Genomic DNA, 18,081 nt, shown 5'->3' with positions numbered 1-18,081 from the left:
ACCCCATGCAGACACGGAAAGAACATGCAAACTCCAAGCAGGAGTCACCAGAGTTCTAACCCAGTACCTTCTTGCTGTGAGGCCACAGTACTTACCATTGACCATTCCTTATTGTAATTCAACCACACAATACCTATCATGTATTATATTTTATTATCCAATATTGGCCAACTATTGTTTCCAGGGCTTAGTATGAGCAGTGAACATCTAACGAGCTGGGTGATCCAGGCACAGGCCCAGCAGTGAGGAGGTCTACCATGCTCACCATGAACTCTGGTCCAGTCTGCATAGCGTGAGGAGACCAGACCAGAATGAGAGAGTCTCCAGCTCACTTTAACTTGTTAATTTATGTTCTTCATCACATTGACATGTTCATTGGCAACTAATGTGGTCAACCATGTCACATACAATATTCTGCAGAGCAGTTTAAAAAAGCCTTTATATTTTTTGTCTTTTTTTTACTGGCTGATGTAAGATTAGAGTAAAAGTAGTCAATAATGCCACACATAATGCTAGGGGAATGCAGATTTTATTTAAAAATGATTATAATCCTATTTCTATTTTAAAACAATATCCATTATTACTCCTTTTGTGGCTATTAATGAATGTTGCTCAATTAAATACTTTATATAACCCTAAATAATTAACTGTAGCTTAATCTGACAAGCTACAGGCAAAAGCTTAGGCAAAGTTGCTTCCGTCCGGCCGCGGATACTGTCTGTCTACTTACACAACCAGCAGGCTCAAAAGTTGGTTATTCCAACTGTTATTTGCCTTTTAAACAAAGAAAGGTAGTTTTAACATTTGACCTATTTATGACTTGTTGAATGTTATGCTCCATTGTTTTTTGTTCTTTATTGTCTCCCTGTATTTTTATGATTCTTACATTGCTTGTCTGGAGTGTGGTACTGCTGGCTGTAAATCCAATTGCCCCTCTGGGATAATAAAGTTTCCTTAACTTTGACAAGTACATATTATTGTTAGATCTATCTATCTATCTATCTATCTAGCGGAAGTCCACTGTAAAATCATTGTAATGGTGAAATTCTTTGAGTAGCCAAATTCAGCTTAGAGTTGAAAATGAAAGAAACTCCAGAGTTTCATATTCATACATAGTTTTATTATCACAAAGTTGCACTTCCATATACAGAGTGTATACTTTATAATGTTAGATATAAAATGAGAGGCAGGAAACCAAGGTTCATTGGCAGATCCAGAGGTGGACACAACTGGAGAAACCAACAGAAGTTTTAAAAGTCCCTCCAACTCCATCAACACCCACAACCATCTACTACATCTACACTTCGTAAATATCATTTGTAACATTTACATAAAACAATCAAAGAAAATAACATTGAACACAAAGGTAAAAAAGCCACCTCGTCTTGCTGTTCAGAATATCTTTGTCCCAGTTTATTATGTTACTCTAAAAACCCAGTTGCCCAGACACCAGATGCAGGACCCAGAGTGAGTCCCGCTGCCCTAAGACCCTCTACATCTACATCTAGCCTGTGGAGATCAAGCTTCACTGTATTTACGGACCTCCAGAAACACAACGAAAGACTCTGTTACTATAAAGAAAGGCTTCTGTGATGCCACTTACAGTACAATGCATGTCTGTTGGTGGTTGTAAGGTGAACATTCAAAAGGTTTATGGCAGAAGTAATAGTTCTAACTGACAAACATGAAGTTGCTACACTGTCTGACTCAGAGTTTGTGAATGCTGCTACTTCCTGCTCAGCTGTAGTTGGGTGATAAACGGCAGGCACACAGGCTCTGATTGTTTTTTGCTGTAATGGTCAGGAGGCATGAGGTAGCATTCTTACAGTTAAGCTGTTAGCATTTACAATGAATGGAAGCATTACTATCAAAGGATTCAGGCAATATCAATGTGACACACACACAGTACCACTGACCAATACAAACTCGACAAGTGTTGACCTATAAAGAGGCATAGAATCCAAAAATGAGGTAGCTATTGTTTTCACAATTCGGTTTCATACATCTCTACTTAGGAAAATGATCTGATGTCATGATTTGGGAGTTCTGTTGGTACCTGGGCTCTTTAAAGGAACAGTTTAAATCAAAAATACATGTTTCCTCTAACCTGTAGTGCTATTTATCAGTCTAGATAATTTAGGTGTGAGTTGCCCAGTGTTGAAGATATCGATCAAAGAGATGTCTGCCTTCTCTCCCAGATAATGGAACTACGGCCCTTGGCTTGTAGCGCGAAGTCATGACTTCTGAAAATGTCTCTTTCCAAAAGTCATGACCAGCAGTTTGATGTAGGAACTATTTTCTCTCTACCAAACTACATCCCATACTGCTAGCTCGCCTGAGCTAGCTAACACTACAGCTCAGCTGAGCAGGATGCCATTCATGTTTTTATCGAGCAGTTACTAGCCTCTCGTCCATGAGGACACTTTGGTGAGTGTAGTCCGGTAGAGAGAAAATAGTTCCTCCTTGAAACTGACTTGTATAGTAAAGCGCTAGAAAAGCGCAACAGTATATCAGTGCAGTCGGCTGACCATTGAACAGGCCCTGTGGGTGTGTTCAGACCGAGTGTGAAGCTGTACAGTAACTGGACAGGGACAGGGCTGTTGAGTGGCTCACTCTGAGACATCTTACACACAGACCCAGTCAGTGCCCAGCTACAGACCTCTGCTCAGTTCCATGGCTGTGGACAGTCACTCAGTACACAGGCTGCTTAAGTCTAATTCATCAAAGCACAACTCAAGGCAACTAATTTGTCAGTGAAGCATTTTTCATTTTTTGTATGTTAGCTGTTACTATCGAGTTATTTCCCCATGCGGACTGGTTTGTATTCCTGGCTAAACACAGAGAAACAGCAGGGCAGGAATCAGTAAAGATGTAGAAACCACACAACTAAACCTTCGGTAAACTGAACCCAGCCCTGTGTTTAGGATGTACTTATGATGTTGATGTTACAATTCTATTCCACATGCTAACGCTTGAAGAAAACACCTCCTTTCATTGTCTCCTCACCTCTGGAAATTGGATCCCCAAAATAATTGACTCCTCCTGCCAAACCTCAGCTGTCTGAGCCAGTAGATTTTACACCATACATGTTTGCTCATTTGCCTAATACCACATTACCACATTAAAGAATAGAATTTACTGTCCAAATGCTGTCCACTGTTTCCAGCTGCAGCAGGACAGCGAGGATGCTGCTCCACCAGTCAGCATCCCTACAAGAAGCTGCTAGAGTTTTTGCCTCCGTCGATGTTGAACTGGTAGGCACCATCAGAGGAGCTGAGGATGTCGGACCCCGGAGCTACCGGACAGGATGCTGCTCCAGCCTGGAGGGGGGGGTCAATGAGGAAAACGAGCTTTTGGAAAATGCTGACACATGAACTGAATGTTCTTTCATGTAGGTAGCTCTACATTTTTAGCTAGCATTTATAAACTGTGGCTCCAAGTTAGTTTCTGTTCTTACAAACGTTGACACTAGGGCTGCAACTAACGATTATTTTAATAATCGATTAATCTGTCGATTATTTTTTCGATTAATCGATGAATCGGATAAAAAAAAAAGCATTAATTTACATCAACTCAATACATACATACTTGTTGTTTTAGTTAATAGTTGTGTAAAGGTAAGTAACCCAAATAGCAGATACAGACAAGACACACAGACAGACAGAAAGACAGACAGACACACACACACACACACACACACACACACACACTTATTCATTAAATTATTACCATCATTGTAGTAAGTGCAAGTTAAGTTCGTTTATACACCACACACTATTATATTTGTCAACAATAACTGATATGGGACAAAGCACATAATATATACATGACAACAGATTGAAAAATTAATGGGCTAAAAAAAGGCGAGTGAATAAAACAGTGTCTTTAGTCTTGTAAACTATACCACCCCTGCTTTATTACTGTTATTACCGAGCTAACGCTAGCTTGTCATGCTAGTCAGCTGGATAACGAGTAAACAGCAGCACCAGAAGAGCTACTGGAGGGACGGTACGTTCCTCACTTCAGAACAGAACAGAAGTAGGATAGTGTAGTGACTTTACCCTGCTGTTGAACTCCCTTCCTCCTCATCAAGGACTCCAACATGTTTACGTTTTAGGTGCTGACTCATCACCGTGGTGCGCCCGTGCCATGCCATGTTGCTTTTGCTTATCTTGCAATTAACACGTTTTTGATTTATTTAGTGTGAAATGCTCCCACACCTTGGATGACTTGGGTTGTACTGATTTCTCTGCCTCCGCCGAGTGTTTCAGAACAACGTTACGGGTCTCTCCGGTCTCTCTCCGTATTTCCTCTACCCCCGCTCTGCGCTTTTTTCTTTTCTTTCGCTCCACGCTGCTCCGCTCCACGCTGCTCCGCTCCGCGCTGCTCTGCTCCGCTCCGCGCTCAACTCAATTTTTTTTTATCTCCGCGACTAGCTTGCCTAATAGTTGCGCGACACAACGAATCGATAATTAAATTCGTTGCCAACTTTTTTAGTAATCGAATTTTAACGATTTTATCGATTCGTTGTTGCAGCACTAGTTGACACTCTCTTGGAACATGGTCTCAGCTGGTTTTAGCTTCTAACCCAACCACCTGCCTCCTCCACCCCCTACCAGCTAGTCTGGTCATCTCTGGGACCTCGTCCCTACTAGCTCTACTCCTATTACTACTAATGTCTGAATTAACTATCAACCAGTCTCTAAAGTTACATTCTTTTCAAAAGTACTAGAAAGAGTTGAGTCGAACAGTCTAACATGACATGAACTTAGCTTAGAGAGAGTAACAGAGTAGATGAAAACCTTGCGTCTACATTACCCACAATGCAACTAGCCCGCTGACAGTTTGGTCAGAGATTGGGCTGTGTTACCCCAGTAGCAATTAAATGTAGTCTCTGGTCCTCCTCCACGAGGATGGGCTGAAGGAATGCAGAGTAAAGGCTGATTTATGCTTCAGGGAGGCTCCACGCAGAGCTTACTCCATAGACTACGTAAATGGCCTGAGGTTTATACTTGTGCGCTGGTGTATGGGACAATCTCTTTAAGAGAATTGCAGGGCCGGAATGTCTGTGTGGAGAGTTTGTGTGTGTGTGTGTGTGTGTGTGTGTGTGTGGTAGAGTGAGTGATGATGATTATCTTCAGAGCGAGTAGTGACTCTAGAGTAGTAGTGAGAGAAACAAAGGCCCCGTTTACACGAAGGGAAGACACAGATATTTTCATCATTTACACAAAAACCCCATTTTTATCACAGAAAACGATTATTACTAAAAACTCCGGCCAAAGTGGAGATTTTGGAAAACTTTGTTTGCACGTTTGCATGTAAACTGAGACAAACTGAGGTTTAGGCAGCCGAGAGAGAGAAAGAGGACGTGATTGGTTGATACGTGTAAACGTAGCAAAAGTGTCTCCCCTGTGCTTTCTGACCATGGTGGGAAATCTGTAGCAGGAAAAGTTCAATTGTGTGTATGTGTGTGTGTGTTTATATATGTGTGTGTGTACCTGTGGTGTGGCAGTCAGCAGGGGGTCAGCCGGTGAGGAAATCCTACTCTCCATCTTGACGTCCTGATGAACAGGTTCAACGGTTGCTGCTGGAGGAGAGCTATGCATGACTGGAGCATAACCCTAAACACGCACGCACGCACACACACACACACACACACACACACACACACACACACACACACACACACACACACACACATAGAGGTCTTGATCACAGAGGTGGGAAAAGTGAGCATGAGGCAGGGGGGTTTCTCTGCATTACATCTAGCTGACGTTGTCCCATGTTTTACTCCCGCCTCGTGTGTCGAGCACTGTGTTTAACTTACACAGCTCTCGGGCCTTTTCTTCCCAATTTCCACTAAATGTTCAAAAGGAACAGGGACACTCTGCGGCTCATTCTGAAACACACTAATTGCTGTTTGAATAGGCAATATAATCATTACGCTTTTTCTCTAAAACAGCAACATGAATCAGCCTTTTAGACCTGAAGTAAATAAAAAATTGAATCGATGCAGCACGGCAGATCCAGCTAAATTAATCACAATTACTGAACTTCATTTGTGCACACATCCAACAGAAATGGTCCGTTATCAGAAGAAAGGCTACAGTATGTTGTCAAAATGAGCAGCTTTGAGTTAAAGAGACGCATCGTACCATCGGCGCTACAGGTCCGGTGGGGTACTGGGCTGGTGGTGGACCGTTCCATTGTGGAGGCTGGTTAGGGGGGATCATAGCTCCACCAGCAGGAGGGTAGGCCGGGTTCTGGGGTGGGTAGGCCGGGTTCTGGGGTGGGTAGGCCGGGTTAAAACCCTGCAGACCAAGAAAATCAGGAGATAGATTAGTTATTACGCTAAACACTAAAAATCAATCAGCGTTGAAGGAAAACTAAGAGCGTTGGGTTCCATGTTGTCAGAGCATGTTAGGCTTCGGTTAGTGATGAAAGCAGGCCTGGAGTGGGATACTAACTGGGGAGGGTGGGGGGCCGCTCCACTGTCCTGGGCCAGTGGGCTGAGGTGGGGGGTGCTCCTTAGGACCCTGAATATGAGCACACATGGGCACAAGAAAAAAATGTGTCTCAGTTTAGCATAACACATGCTATGTGTGATGTAATAAATAAAAAGTAAAAAATGTGTGTGTGTGTGTGTGTGTGTGTGTGTGTGTGTGTGTGTGTGTGTGTGTGTGTTGTACCATGCTGGGCTCAGTGCCGTGGTAGTACACCTGCCAACACAGAAACACAGTGAGACATTGGTATAAACACACTGGGACATGCATTCAGTTAAATGAAGACATGTTGGAGAAGTTAGCCTATCTACAGATAGGACACAGACAGCACAATCACATAAGATCAGTCAACTCTCACCACTCCTGGGGTCCCGGGGCTGCTGTAGGGAGGACACGGTCCAACAGGACCGCTGGGAGGAGGGTGGACTGTGTATGGGGTGGCCTGGAGACACACAAAGAGAGATATTAATATATGTTGATTGTTGTGCTTTGGCAACAACGGTTGATTAACATTCTGTGACCAGTCCTAAACCCCAAGATGTTCCATTTACAACGATATTAAAAAGAACAGTCCTCACATTTCACAAGCTGGAACTATATATTGTTCTACATTCATATTATTATCATTCTGCTCGAGTTAGCTGACTGAAACATCAGTCCTTATAAACGGGTTGTCTATAGAAACAAAATGGTACAAAATCTGCAAGGGCAAGTTCTTTTGTCCCACATTTGACGCTTCCGCCTGAATAGCCAATGGGGAATTGTTTGGAAGCTAAACTTGGGATTGACGTTAACAATTGAGTTATGTATGAACTGTTTTTAGAAACACACCGATAGATGTGTAACTGCAAATATTTGTGCAAATCTTCTTTTTACACCTTCTCACATATGAATGTATTCATTGTAAATGTTTCACACACTCAGATACTCATTTATGTTTGGTGTTAAGGCTCTGACCTCATCTCTTCCCACAACCAAGAACCAAGCTCAGCACATTGGTTGTATAAGATGAAGTAAAGTAGCCCAGGCTCTTGCCTTTACACTTTGACCGAAAGTCAAACTATGGAACATTTCCTGTAAGAAATGTTCGCTGACATAGCTTCCTTTATGTTATTTATGTAACACTGTCCAGTGTTTCCCACACAGACTAATTTGTGGCGGTGCACCATACAATCAACACCGGCCACCACATATTGCGTTTTGTTATTATTATTATTTTTAACGCTATTTAAAACAAGCAGCGTATTCATTCAGCTGCATTTCCCACGCCACAAATAGCTTTCTAATCTGTGGGAAACACTGCTGTCTGTGCCTGCTGTTAGTACCTGTAGCGTTACATTGGTGCCGGCTTGCTTCCTGAAAATCTTCTTCCGACAGCAGCAGCAGATCCCAGCGGGGATGCCCAGCAGTAAGAGCAGAGCCATGAGAGGGTTTCCCTGTGTGTACTCATGGCGGTCTACAGGGGGGAAAGAGGGGGACGGAGGTGCTTAGCTTAGCCTGACTCAATACCTCAGTTTCGAAACCGGTTCCTTAACGATACATTTCAACATCAACAAAAATACATTAAACACAAAACTTTTATTTTCCACCTTAATTGTGAATCAATTTAAGTTATCAAAATTAAAAAAATCTGGTAACACTGCTCACTCAGAGTAACATTAATAAAACTGGTTGTGCTTTTGGATAGGGGTGCGCCAGTCAGATACTCAGGATTGGTATCATATATTTAAAAATAAAAAAAAAAAAAAACCTTTTTGCCACAACATGAACATATTATAAATAATTAATAAATAATACAAATGACATTGTGTAAAGGCTAATATTGAACTAACTAAAATGCAAAGGAATGTAAACAACACAAAACTTTAAAAATAAACTTGGTGACTGCCCTGTTGTCAACATTGAACGAATGGAGAACTAACTTAAGTGCAAAGTAATGTAATTGAATTTCCTTGTTGCTGAAAGGTGCTGTAGAAGTAAAGTTGCCTTGCCTTACAACCTTTCGCCTCTCCATTAATATCATATCGCAGCAAACGCTGTCTGCATGAAGTTTTGAAAAACTGTAACCACACTTGAAACCACTTTATTGGCATTGCTGTGACTCACTATGACTTCAACAAAACTGCAGAGCCCACGTAGTTTACTCCGTCTGCACCTCTGCGTGTGTGTGTGTGTGAGTGTCGGTCGGAGCTCTGCTCTCTGTCAATATACAGAGGACAGATAAGCTTGCGCTTACGCGCAGACGCGAAATATATCTCTGTGCACGAGTAGCAGTGCTTCGGCTGTGCTTCCACCCAATATAGTCCCAAATCAATATCTACCTAGGAAATCCTAGTCTAGTCTTAATCTGCATTGCTATTTGTACTTGTTGTGAATATGCAGGTCACAAGAAGTAATTAGGTTTTGTTTTTGTTGTTGTTGGGTCACTTTTACCCACGACATGCTAACGGCAACAAAGCATTCCGTTCAATACGCTAAGCTACGCTAGCGGCAGGGCTGCCGGACTACGGCAATGCATGTACTGAGACAAAAATGCGTTTGCCCACCTATATAAATATAGAGGAGACGGTGAATAACCCTATTTCAACAAACGGTGGCATATTCCTTTCAACACAGTTAAAATGCTGAGAGCTAAACAATGTGGCCTGTGTCTGTATTTCACTGGAAAGGATTCTAACTAGGCTTGATAAAACAGGAAAAGTCAGTATGGCAGTTTTGGGGATTTTATAAGTCTGACCATAGTCAGACCAACACTGGTAATACCATAAACTTGTTTTACCACTTTAGCCGCGCTCACACTTTGGAGCACAGCCGTATTCGCCATCAACATCCAACAACATCTGCAGCTGCAACACGGCACAAGCAGCAGACCACCATGGAGAGGTACTCTGCATCAGCGCCTTACTAAACACTACAAGCAGCAGACCACCATGGAGAGGTACTCTGCATCAGCGCCTAACTAAACACTACAAGCAGCAGACCACCATGGAGAGGTACTCTGCATCAGCGCCTTACTAAACGCTATAAGCAGCAGACCACCATGGAGAGGTACTCTACATCAGCGCCTTACTAAACGCTACAAGCAGCAGACCACCATGGAGAGGTACTCTGCATCAGCGCCTTACTAAACGCTACAAGCAGCAGACCACCATGGAGAGGTACTCTGCATCAGCGCCTTACTAAACACTACAAGCAGCAGACCACCATGGAGAGGTACTCTGCATCAGCGCCTTACTAAACGCTACAAGCAGCAGACCACCATGGAGAGGTACTCTGCATCAGCGCCTTACTAAACATTACAAGCAGCAGACCACCATGGAGAGGTACTCTGCATCAGCGCCTTACTAAACACTACAAGCAGAAGACCACCATGGAGAGGTACTCTGCATCAGCGCCTTACTAAACACTACAAGCAGAAGACCACCATGGAGAGGTACTCTGCATCAGCGCCTTACTAAACACTACAAGCAGCTGTGTGGTTTGGAATGAAAGGGAGAAAACAGGACGCCGAGTAACACGGCTGATATCACTCATATACTTTTATTTATTTTTTTACGCCGCCTTAACTGCAAAGTGCTGCGGGAAACCCTGCGTTTTCTGTCTCTGTCTCTCTCTCTCTCTCTCTCTCCGGTTGGAGTCCCGCCCACACAAAGACCATGCAACTGACAAGAGGGTTCACTCCTCGTTACGCTAAGGAACCGAGAGTGGTCCTCCAGTCTCTTTGGTAGAGAGAGACAAGGAAAACAAACAAGCATGCAATTGGAAATTATGGCGGCTGGAAAAATTATCGAGCTCATTTTTTTTTATCGTGCGATTAATTGATTTATTGACTATCGTGACAGGCCTAAGCCTAATTCTAACAATGGGAAGTCCAACAGTCTGCCGCTAAAGACACAGAGGAGACTAGCTGACCTTTGAGACAGCAAGGACACTGTTGGAGAAACTCTGAAACTCAGAAACACTGACTTGATGCAATGCTGCGTTCAAGTGTACCTCGTAAACTCATGGTGCATTCAGGTGCACCTGGAGAAAGTTCCCTTCTGCCAAATAGTGGTTCTTCTTTTTTGTTGTTTAACAGGAGCTGACTGCTGGAATAAGTTATTGTTGTTATATTATGGCTTCGGGCAGAGTTAAGGCACCAGCACCATTTTTAAATGGTTTTAGCACCAGTACTGAAAAAACAAAAACAAACAATAGCCAACTCTAAGGGGACCCACCTGTCAGGTCCATCCTGGTAATAGACACCACCCGGTTCCTGCGGTCTCTTAGGGTGTAATGGCCCACATCGCTGGTGTTAACATTCTTGATCTCGATGTTCATGGAGTGGGTCTCAACCCGGTCCCAATAATCCGGAAGGTCCTGAGACACCCGAGCACCATCACGCACCTGAGGGAGACAAACTCCTGTCAGAGCATCACACTGGAATCACAGGCAATTTTATACTAGCTTTTAAAATATATATTTATTTATTTTTTTCCGCATTAATCGCACGCATTTATTAATTTATTTTCACTTCACTCGGCTTCGCGTTGTGCCTAACAGGCTACTATTTTGACCTTTTGCCGCGTTACTTCCTCATAACACATCCTGCTGCTGCTGGAATAGCAACACGGATTTCGGTGCCTCATTCCGGTGCCACTGATATGCCTGCACTTCTCTCTGATGCTCTGAAACAGACGTTACAGGCAAAAGAAACATCGCTGCATGTGACGCTAGTTAACACTACCATCGACAGCAACTAACGTTAGCCTACCGCTAGCTAGTAGCTGGACACAGTTAAAATGCTGACAGCTAACACTAAACGGTGTAGTTTGTCTGTATTTCAGTGTAAAGGATTCCGACACTGGGATGTAACAATCTGCAGCTGCCGTTGTCGGAAAAACACAGACGTTGTGCGTTCAATGAAACTGGTAACAGCCTCGTGGTGCATTCAAAGTTTTTGTTAAATGCCCTTTTCCCATCTGGTGGTTGTTTTTGTCGTTCAACAGTAGGGCTGAACGATTAATTGCATTTGCGATAATATCGCGATATGTTAAAACGCGATATGTTAAAACGCGATATGTTAAAACACGATTTCCTAATCGCTAAGGCTGCGATTTGGTCTCGATTTGATGACTCGCGAGAGCAAAAGTCTGCACTACGCAGAGAAAGCATCAACTTAGCACGCTAACGCTACACTGTACCTTGAGCTGATCTCTGTCATTCAAACAATTCTGAGTTGAAGTTTAAATCTTTTACAGCCAATTTAATAAAATGAAGGGTTTTGTTCGGGCTCGAGATCATACATGCAGTTAATGGACACAGGCACGCAGAACTGAAGGCTCGGTTGGCAACGAGCTAGCTCTGATTAGCGGTTAGCTATGGTTAGCGGTTAGCTCCGTTATAAAGATATGGGTGGAGGAGCTGCCACTGAGAGGGGTAACAATCAGACTGATAAATGACGGTTCGGGGAGCTTTCACAGCAGCGTGGCCGCGGTGTTTCAACGGTGTCATTAGTACAGTTAATCCCACGGCAAGACCAGCAGCAGCTAACGTAACGATAGCCTCTCTGAGCTAGAGCTAACGTAACGATAGCCTCTCTGAGCTAGTGCTGTGTTGACGGTGTCGGCACGCAACTTCACGAGGGGGAGGGGCTGGAGGCAGCTCCTCTCTGTGCACTGTAAAAAAATGTGTGTGTGTGTGTGTGTGTGTGTGTGTGTGTATGTATGTATGTATATGTGTGTGTGTGTGTGTGTGTGTGTGTGTATATATGTGTGTGTGTGTGTATATATATATGTATGTATGTATATATGTAAATGTATGTATGTATATATATGTGTGTATGTATATGTGTGTGTGTGTGTATGTATATGTATGTATGTATATATATATATATATATATATATATATATATATATATATATATAATGTATATGTGTGTGTGTGTGTATATATATATATATATGTGTATATATGTATGTATGGGTTTTTACTTATTTAACTGTTTAGTGTGTAATTGTGTGTTGTTCATACTATACAATGTATTATTCAACAAAGACAAACAAATCAGAAGACAAAGAGCTTAAAAAAATAATCGAATATTGAATCGCAATCGCAATATTTGGGGAAAAAAATCGCAATTAGATTATTTTCAAAAATCGTTCAGCCCTATTCAACAGCTATTTACTAGTGAAATAAGTTATTGTTAAAGTTATTACATTATTATCAAATCATTTAATTTTGACCAAATGGCCTTAGCAATAAACAAGCTGTTCTTTAATGTCGCCAACTGTTGTTTAGTACCCTTCTTTTTTTTTTACTTTCTTAAAAAGTATTGGTTCAGGAACACGCCGACTTATTGGGAATTTAGCTTATTCACCATAACCCCCAGAGTTAGAGGAGTCCATACATACCCTTCTCATCTCCGTGCGTGCTGTAAGGCTGTCTGACGGCTCCAGCGGCATCAAGCCACCACAGAACATGCAGGTGAATGGTTCCAGCAATCCTACTGCTCCGAATAAGTGACAAAATAACGCCAACATGTTCCTATTTACATGTTGTGATTTGTAGAGTCACAGCGTGTACAAAAAACAACATGAGACACAGCCATCTTTTATATATTCTTAGGCGGAAGAATATAGTACTTTGGCGGAGTGATATGCTCGCAGCAAGCCTGTCTGAGAATATAGTTCCCGGTTTGTTTATGGTTAGAAGATGGCTGTGTCTCATGTTATGTTGTTTTTTTACGTACGTTTTTTTTTCTTCTTTTGTCACAATTTGGAGCAGTAGGATTACTGGAACCATTCACCTGCAGGATCTGTGCTAGGCTAAGCTAATGCTGGAGCCGTCAGACAGCGTTACAGCACGCACGGAGATGAGAAAGGTATGTATGGACTGTCTAATTCTGGGGGTTACGGTGAATAAGCTAAAGTCCCAATAAGTCGGCGTGTTCCTTTAAGGCACCGGTACCGTTTTAAAAGTACTGCTTTAGCACCGGTATTCAAACCAAACAATGCCCAACCCTAATATTTACTCTAGATTCACATGTGTGACTAGATTCACACAATTTTCTCCATTGTTAATATGTACTTAAAAACAGTTCTGAAATGCAAAATAATAGAATTTTAATCATGTGATAAAACATGCAATTAATCACAATTAACTATAGAAATTCAGCGATTAATCGCGATTACATTTTTTTTATCATTTGACAGCCCTAATATATATTAAAACAAATAGCATCCATGAGGCATCCAACAACTACAGCCACCTGAAAAGCTTTCAAGAAGTAATTTATGTTTGGGAAATTATTAGTCCTTAAGGTCTGCTAATGCACCACAAAGGTGCTGGTGACAAAACCACTGATTATATATATTTATTACATGGCTAGCTTGAAATCTAATGTAGAATGCGGTCTGTTATTTTCTTGATAACAGACCGTTGCTAAGTATAACACACCGTTGCCATGCATAGCAGAGCGTTGCCATGGACGCAGTTCTGTTCACTCTGGAGGAGAGCTATCAATCAATCCGCTGAAAGAAGATTCACGTCGGGGTCCTGATCACCCTGTCGTTGTTCCACATTATCCCTTACGTACATTGAAAATTTTAAATATTCCATATTTAAAGCCTGTTGGGGACCAAGAGTTTGGTTAAATCTGATTTTAACCAAAAGACCTCCGATTAAACTGACCTCTGGATACAGGACACACATGTGCTCAGAGACAAAGGAACATGTGACCAAGACAAAGGAATCTTGGCCTCCATGTAAACCCCAAAGCCGGGATAATTCACACCTCTATGCGAAATGCCAGCCAGAAGGGAAACTCCTCACAACTGGCAGGAAGTCAAATGACTACAAAAGTGTAGTTTTCACCCTTTCAAGAGTTTTGAGTCTTCCTATTGGTTCAGCGGGACCATAAACACAGCAGGTGGGTTTTAACCTATAAATAACCTGACCCTAGGAAACTCCCCCGGTCTTCACTTGCAACTCAGTTGCTGAAAGGAGGCGCCATAAGCGCTTGTGCTAAACTTCCATTTTCTGGAGAATGTGGATTTTATTTCGGTGGATCCTTGAAAACACACCAGTGTTTTCATATCTGCAGTGAGAAGGAAACAACGTTTTTCTTCTCAAAGTCGACTAAACTTGCCCCTTGCTGTTTTTTTTTTTTGAGGGACGTTTCTCCGTGGCATGACGGCGCCAGGGACCCATTCCGTTCATTTCTGGACAGAAACAAACGGACTGAACACACCGTAAGAAGGCTTACGTCTGGGCAGAGATAAGTAGTGTGTTTATTAATGAGCAAAAGGGGTTAGCTACCATTGTTGCCATTAATGTGATCTGATTTAATCATGTACTGGTCCATATGTGATTATTAATCTGTGCTGTGAATGTATAAATTGATCACTATACTCGTTGATTTATGTTGTGTTAAGTAGCTGGGTATAACTGTAATCGCTACCTGCTTAAATCACTCCTTTCAGGAGTTTAGTTACTGTCTGCGATAGAATCGCAAAAATCAGCTGTTAGTCACTGAATTAGTTATAATGACAAAAGTTTCCCTCAGTAAGTCAAAAGTCTCAGTCTGTCCTAAACTACACGTTAGCCCAGACCTGAGTGGCTGAGGAGAACTGGGTCATTATCGATAACTAAGATCAGAGTGCCTTTTTTCTTTATTCTTCTTCTCTTTCTTCTCTCTCTAACACACACACACACACCCACAGGCTAGCCGCGTAGCTCCCGAGCTAACGCTGCAGGCTAGCTTCACACGTGGAATCTGCTTACGTTCGGACAGAGTTAACACAGGAACTAGCTACCATACCGACTAAGCGTGCGCGTTGCCTAGCAACCCCCGGCTTCTTCAGCCCCTCCTCGTGCACGCAGCACCACTACCGCCCTCTTGAGGCCAAATAGTTTTGTGCAGCTCACAGGAGTAGCCATTTTGGGTAGTTTTGTGTTAGAAATACATGTCGACATGCCCCTCCTCTCTCACACACACACACACCCACACCCACAGACGTGTCCATGACACATGCTGCTTTGTTTTGCTTTGTTTTTGGTTGTGATATTGTAAAAAGGTATATGAGTTTATTAGTGAAGGATTATTGATTAGCCACCGATAATTGTGACGTTAATAAATCTTATTATGCTTAATTAGCAGTTGCTTGTGATTGTTTGTGTACTTGTTGTAATAATTGCTGGTCAATCAGGTCCGTGCTTGGATTCACCCCTTCCTTTAATTCCTTTTTAAAGGATTACCACAGAATGAGACTGTTCCACAGTTTGATTATTGGTCCCTGACTTGCAGGGTGGTGCCCCGTTTTTGATTGTTTGTCGATTTGATAAAGTTATTAATAACCATATTCATAACTTTATTAATATTGATAAAACATCTTTGATAATTTGCCAATGATCAAATCTGTACCCTACGAGAATCCTACAAGCCTCAATCTGATGCATTTTGAGATTGCATTTTTTGCCAACCAACAGTGTAATATTTCAATATGCACTCATTAAAGTTAATTTGACTGGCTAAACAGTTGAAGTCCTTCTGACATTTCACAATAATAAGTCATCATTTTTAAAAACTAAAAAAAAAATCAATTTTTACTTCTTCCAATCATATGTTAAATAAAGAGTCAATGTGGATTTACATATTGCCATAATATCATAATCCTACAATAAATCGTTGTGAAAACTAAACTTTACTACTTTGGCCAAGTCATCATCAAAAAAGCAAATTTATATATTAGTTGTCATGTACATTTATTAAAAACGTTTCATATAGCTAGACGTCTAAACTCCATTATGTTTAAATACTTGCCATGCTAATTCCAAACAGACAGCTTTATCAAGGCAGTTTGGGCTTCAGATAGCTTTTAAAAAGTGACCATCGTTAATGACAAATCATGTTCCGCTATGAACGTGCACACACGTATTGTTTGTATAACGGTCGGTCAGTAAAGGGACAGTCGCAGTCGCAACGGTAGCGGCCATTGCCGGTAACGTACTCATATGACAGAGCTTTGTGACTAGCATCTAATGACTAGCTAGCAAGCCCTGGCTTACCGCTACTGTCGTACGGTGTCTTCCTTCAACATGCGCTGTAGAAGCAGCACCAGGCTCCCTCAATTTGAGGCACCAAGTGCTAAACGGCTTCCCGTCTCCACTCTTTTCCTCTTGTCCTCTATTCATGCCCACCGCCATTTCTTTTAACTCCTTTCTCAACTAAAGCTTCCTGTATCTACATGCTCCAAGTTTGATAAACTTTGCCTCCATTTTTTTTAGCCGCGTTACCACGGAGACCCGATAGGTGAGTGATTTTCATGACTGTTTAAAAATATCAATCAACAACAAAGCAATCCAGCTTCCCTGGTCGAAATAGACCGAAATAATAACTTATAAACCGTGATAAGATCTGGTGAATAAATGTCGATTAAAACAGTGGTTATTGGGCTAAAAATACCAATAATATAAAAGCTGTATGCTGCAGCCCGACTGCCAGAACGAATTGTGCTGTGATCACGTAAGATGCTTCTCATTGAAATACATTAGTTTAAAAAACGTGACCCCAACACGTAAATGGTGATGGTATCACGATCTAATAGATTTATTTTCGTGATGCCATCACAAACTGACGTGAGACTGGGTTATACCTCTGCACCTTTAACAATGCATCCATCCCCCTCCCTGCTCGTTTTTATCCATCCATCCACCCATCCATCCACCCATCCATCCACCCATCCATCCACCCATCCCCCCCTCCTCACCAGTGTGACGTTGGCAGCCTCCCCAGAGAAGGAGAGGACAGCGTTGGCCAGGTCGATGCCCTCCAGTGAGATGTCCAGACTCTCTCCTGCTATACGCTTCACGTAGTTGTGTCTGGCTGGAAGACAGAGCACGAGAGTTAGATTTGTCCCTCTGTCCTGAGGGTTAAAAAGCTTCTATAAGCACACAGATTCTTTTTTTCTGAGAGATTATGATCACAGAGAATAATTCACTTTGAGGAAACGGAAATCTATTCTGTGCTCCCACTTGTAGCGTAGTGATCAGTCACATTTTTTGGGTGTGGTGGAAGCGTGCACACAGGCGGTGACAAGCTTTAGTCATTTATAGGTAGTCGCATACCTACTTTTATAAACTTTACAAAATTCAGTTTTAATGTTAGTCTGCTTTTTATTAGCTTGCAACTTAACTATCTTGGTTGAACTTCTGCTATAAGTAGCAAACTAAGCTAATTGGCTAACTTGATCATTGCTACACAGCTAATGAGTTCATTTATGATCATTAATGAAGTTCCTTTAAAAAACAAATTTGAAGAAACAACTGTGTCTCAAAAGAGTTTCATCTCAGCAGCACAGAAGGTCACGTTCCAGTTCAGTTTATTCAATAAACAGTTCAAAATGTACAAGCCTAATGAAGATGAGTGATATGGGAAACCCTGCTACGCTATCTGAAGCTTCTTTGTGTTATATCAATATAGCTAGCTGACTTCCTGGTTACTATTAACACATAAGCACAAATATATTCTCTCACCTACCTAAGCATGCATAGGTTTGGTTTTCTTTACCTGCTCTAGATGTCCCTCCACATCCAAATA

At 41.9% G+C, this 18,081-nt stretch overlaps 1 protein-coding gene across 1 annotated transcript in view; it reads right to left on the bottom strand.

Annotated features, from left to right (window-relative positions):
• Window positions 1-1,098: 1,098 nt before the first annotated feature.
• The window catches only part of wu:fc21g02 (formin-A), a 29,527-nt gene continuing 12,544 nt past the window's right edge, over window positions 1,099-18,081 (bottom strand). The window contains exons 6-14 of the mRNA XM_028589871.1: window positions 17,252-17,367; window positions 10,721-10,889; window positions 7,829-7,959; window positions 6,862-6,945; window positions 6,690-6,719; window positions 6,468-6,536; window positions 6,156-6,311; window positions 5,499-5,621; window positions 1,099-3,320 (exon numbers count right to left, since the gene is read on the bottom strand). Coding sequence (XP_028445672.1) covers window positions 3,210-3,320; window positions 5,499-5,621; window positions 6,156-6,311; window positions 6,468-6,536; window positions 6,690-6,719; window positions 6,862-6,945; window positions 7,829-7,959; window positions 10,721-10,889; window positions 17,252-17,367 — 989 coding nt within the window. The 3' untranslated portion in view covers window positions 1,099-3,209. The remainder of the gene's footprint in view (window positions 3,321-5,498; window positions 5,622-6,155; window positions 6,312-6,467; window positions 6,537-6,689; window positions 6,720-6,861; window positions 6,946-7,828; window positions 7,960-10,720; window positions 10,890-17,251; window positions 17,368-18,081) is intronic.

Source organism: Perca flavescens, chromosome 2 (genome assembly GCF_004354835.1).
Source record: "Perca flavescens isolate YP-PL-M2 chromosome 2, PFLA_1.0, whole genome shotgun sequence".
Classification (NCBI taxonomy): Eukaryota; Metazoa; Chordata; class Actinopteri; order Perciformes; family Percidae; genus Perca; species Perca flavescens.
This window is presented reverse-complemented; position numbering and strand designations above follow the sequence as displayed.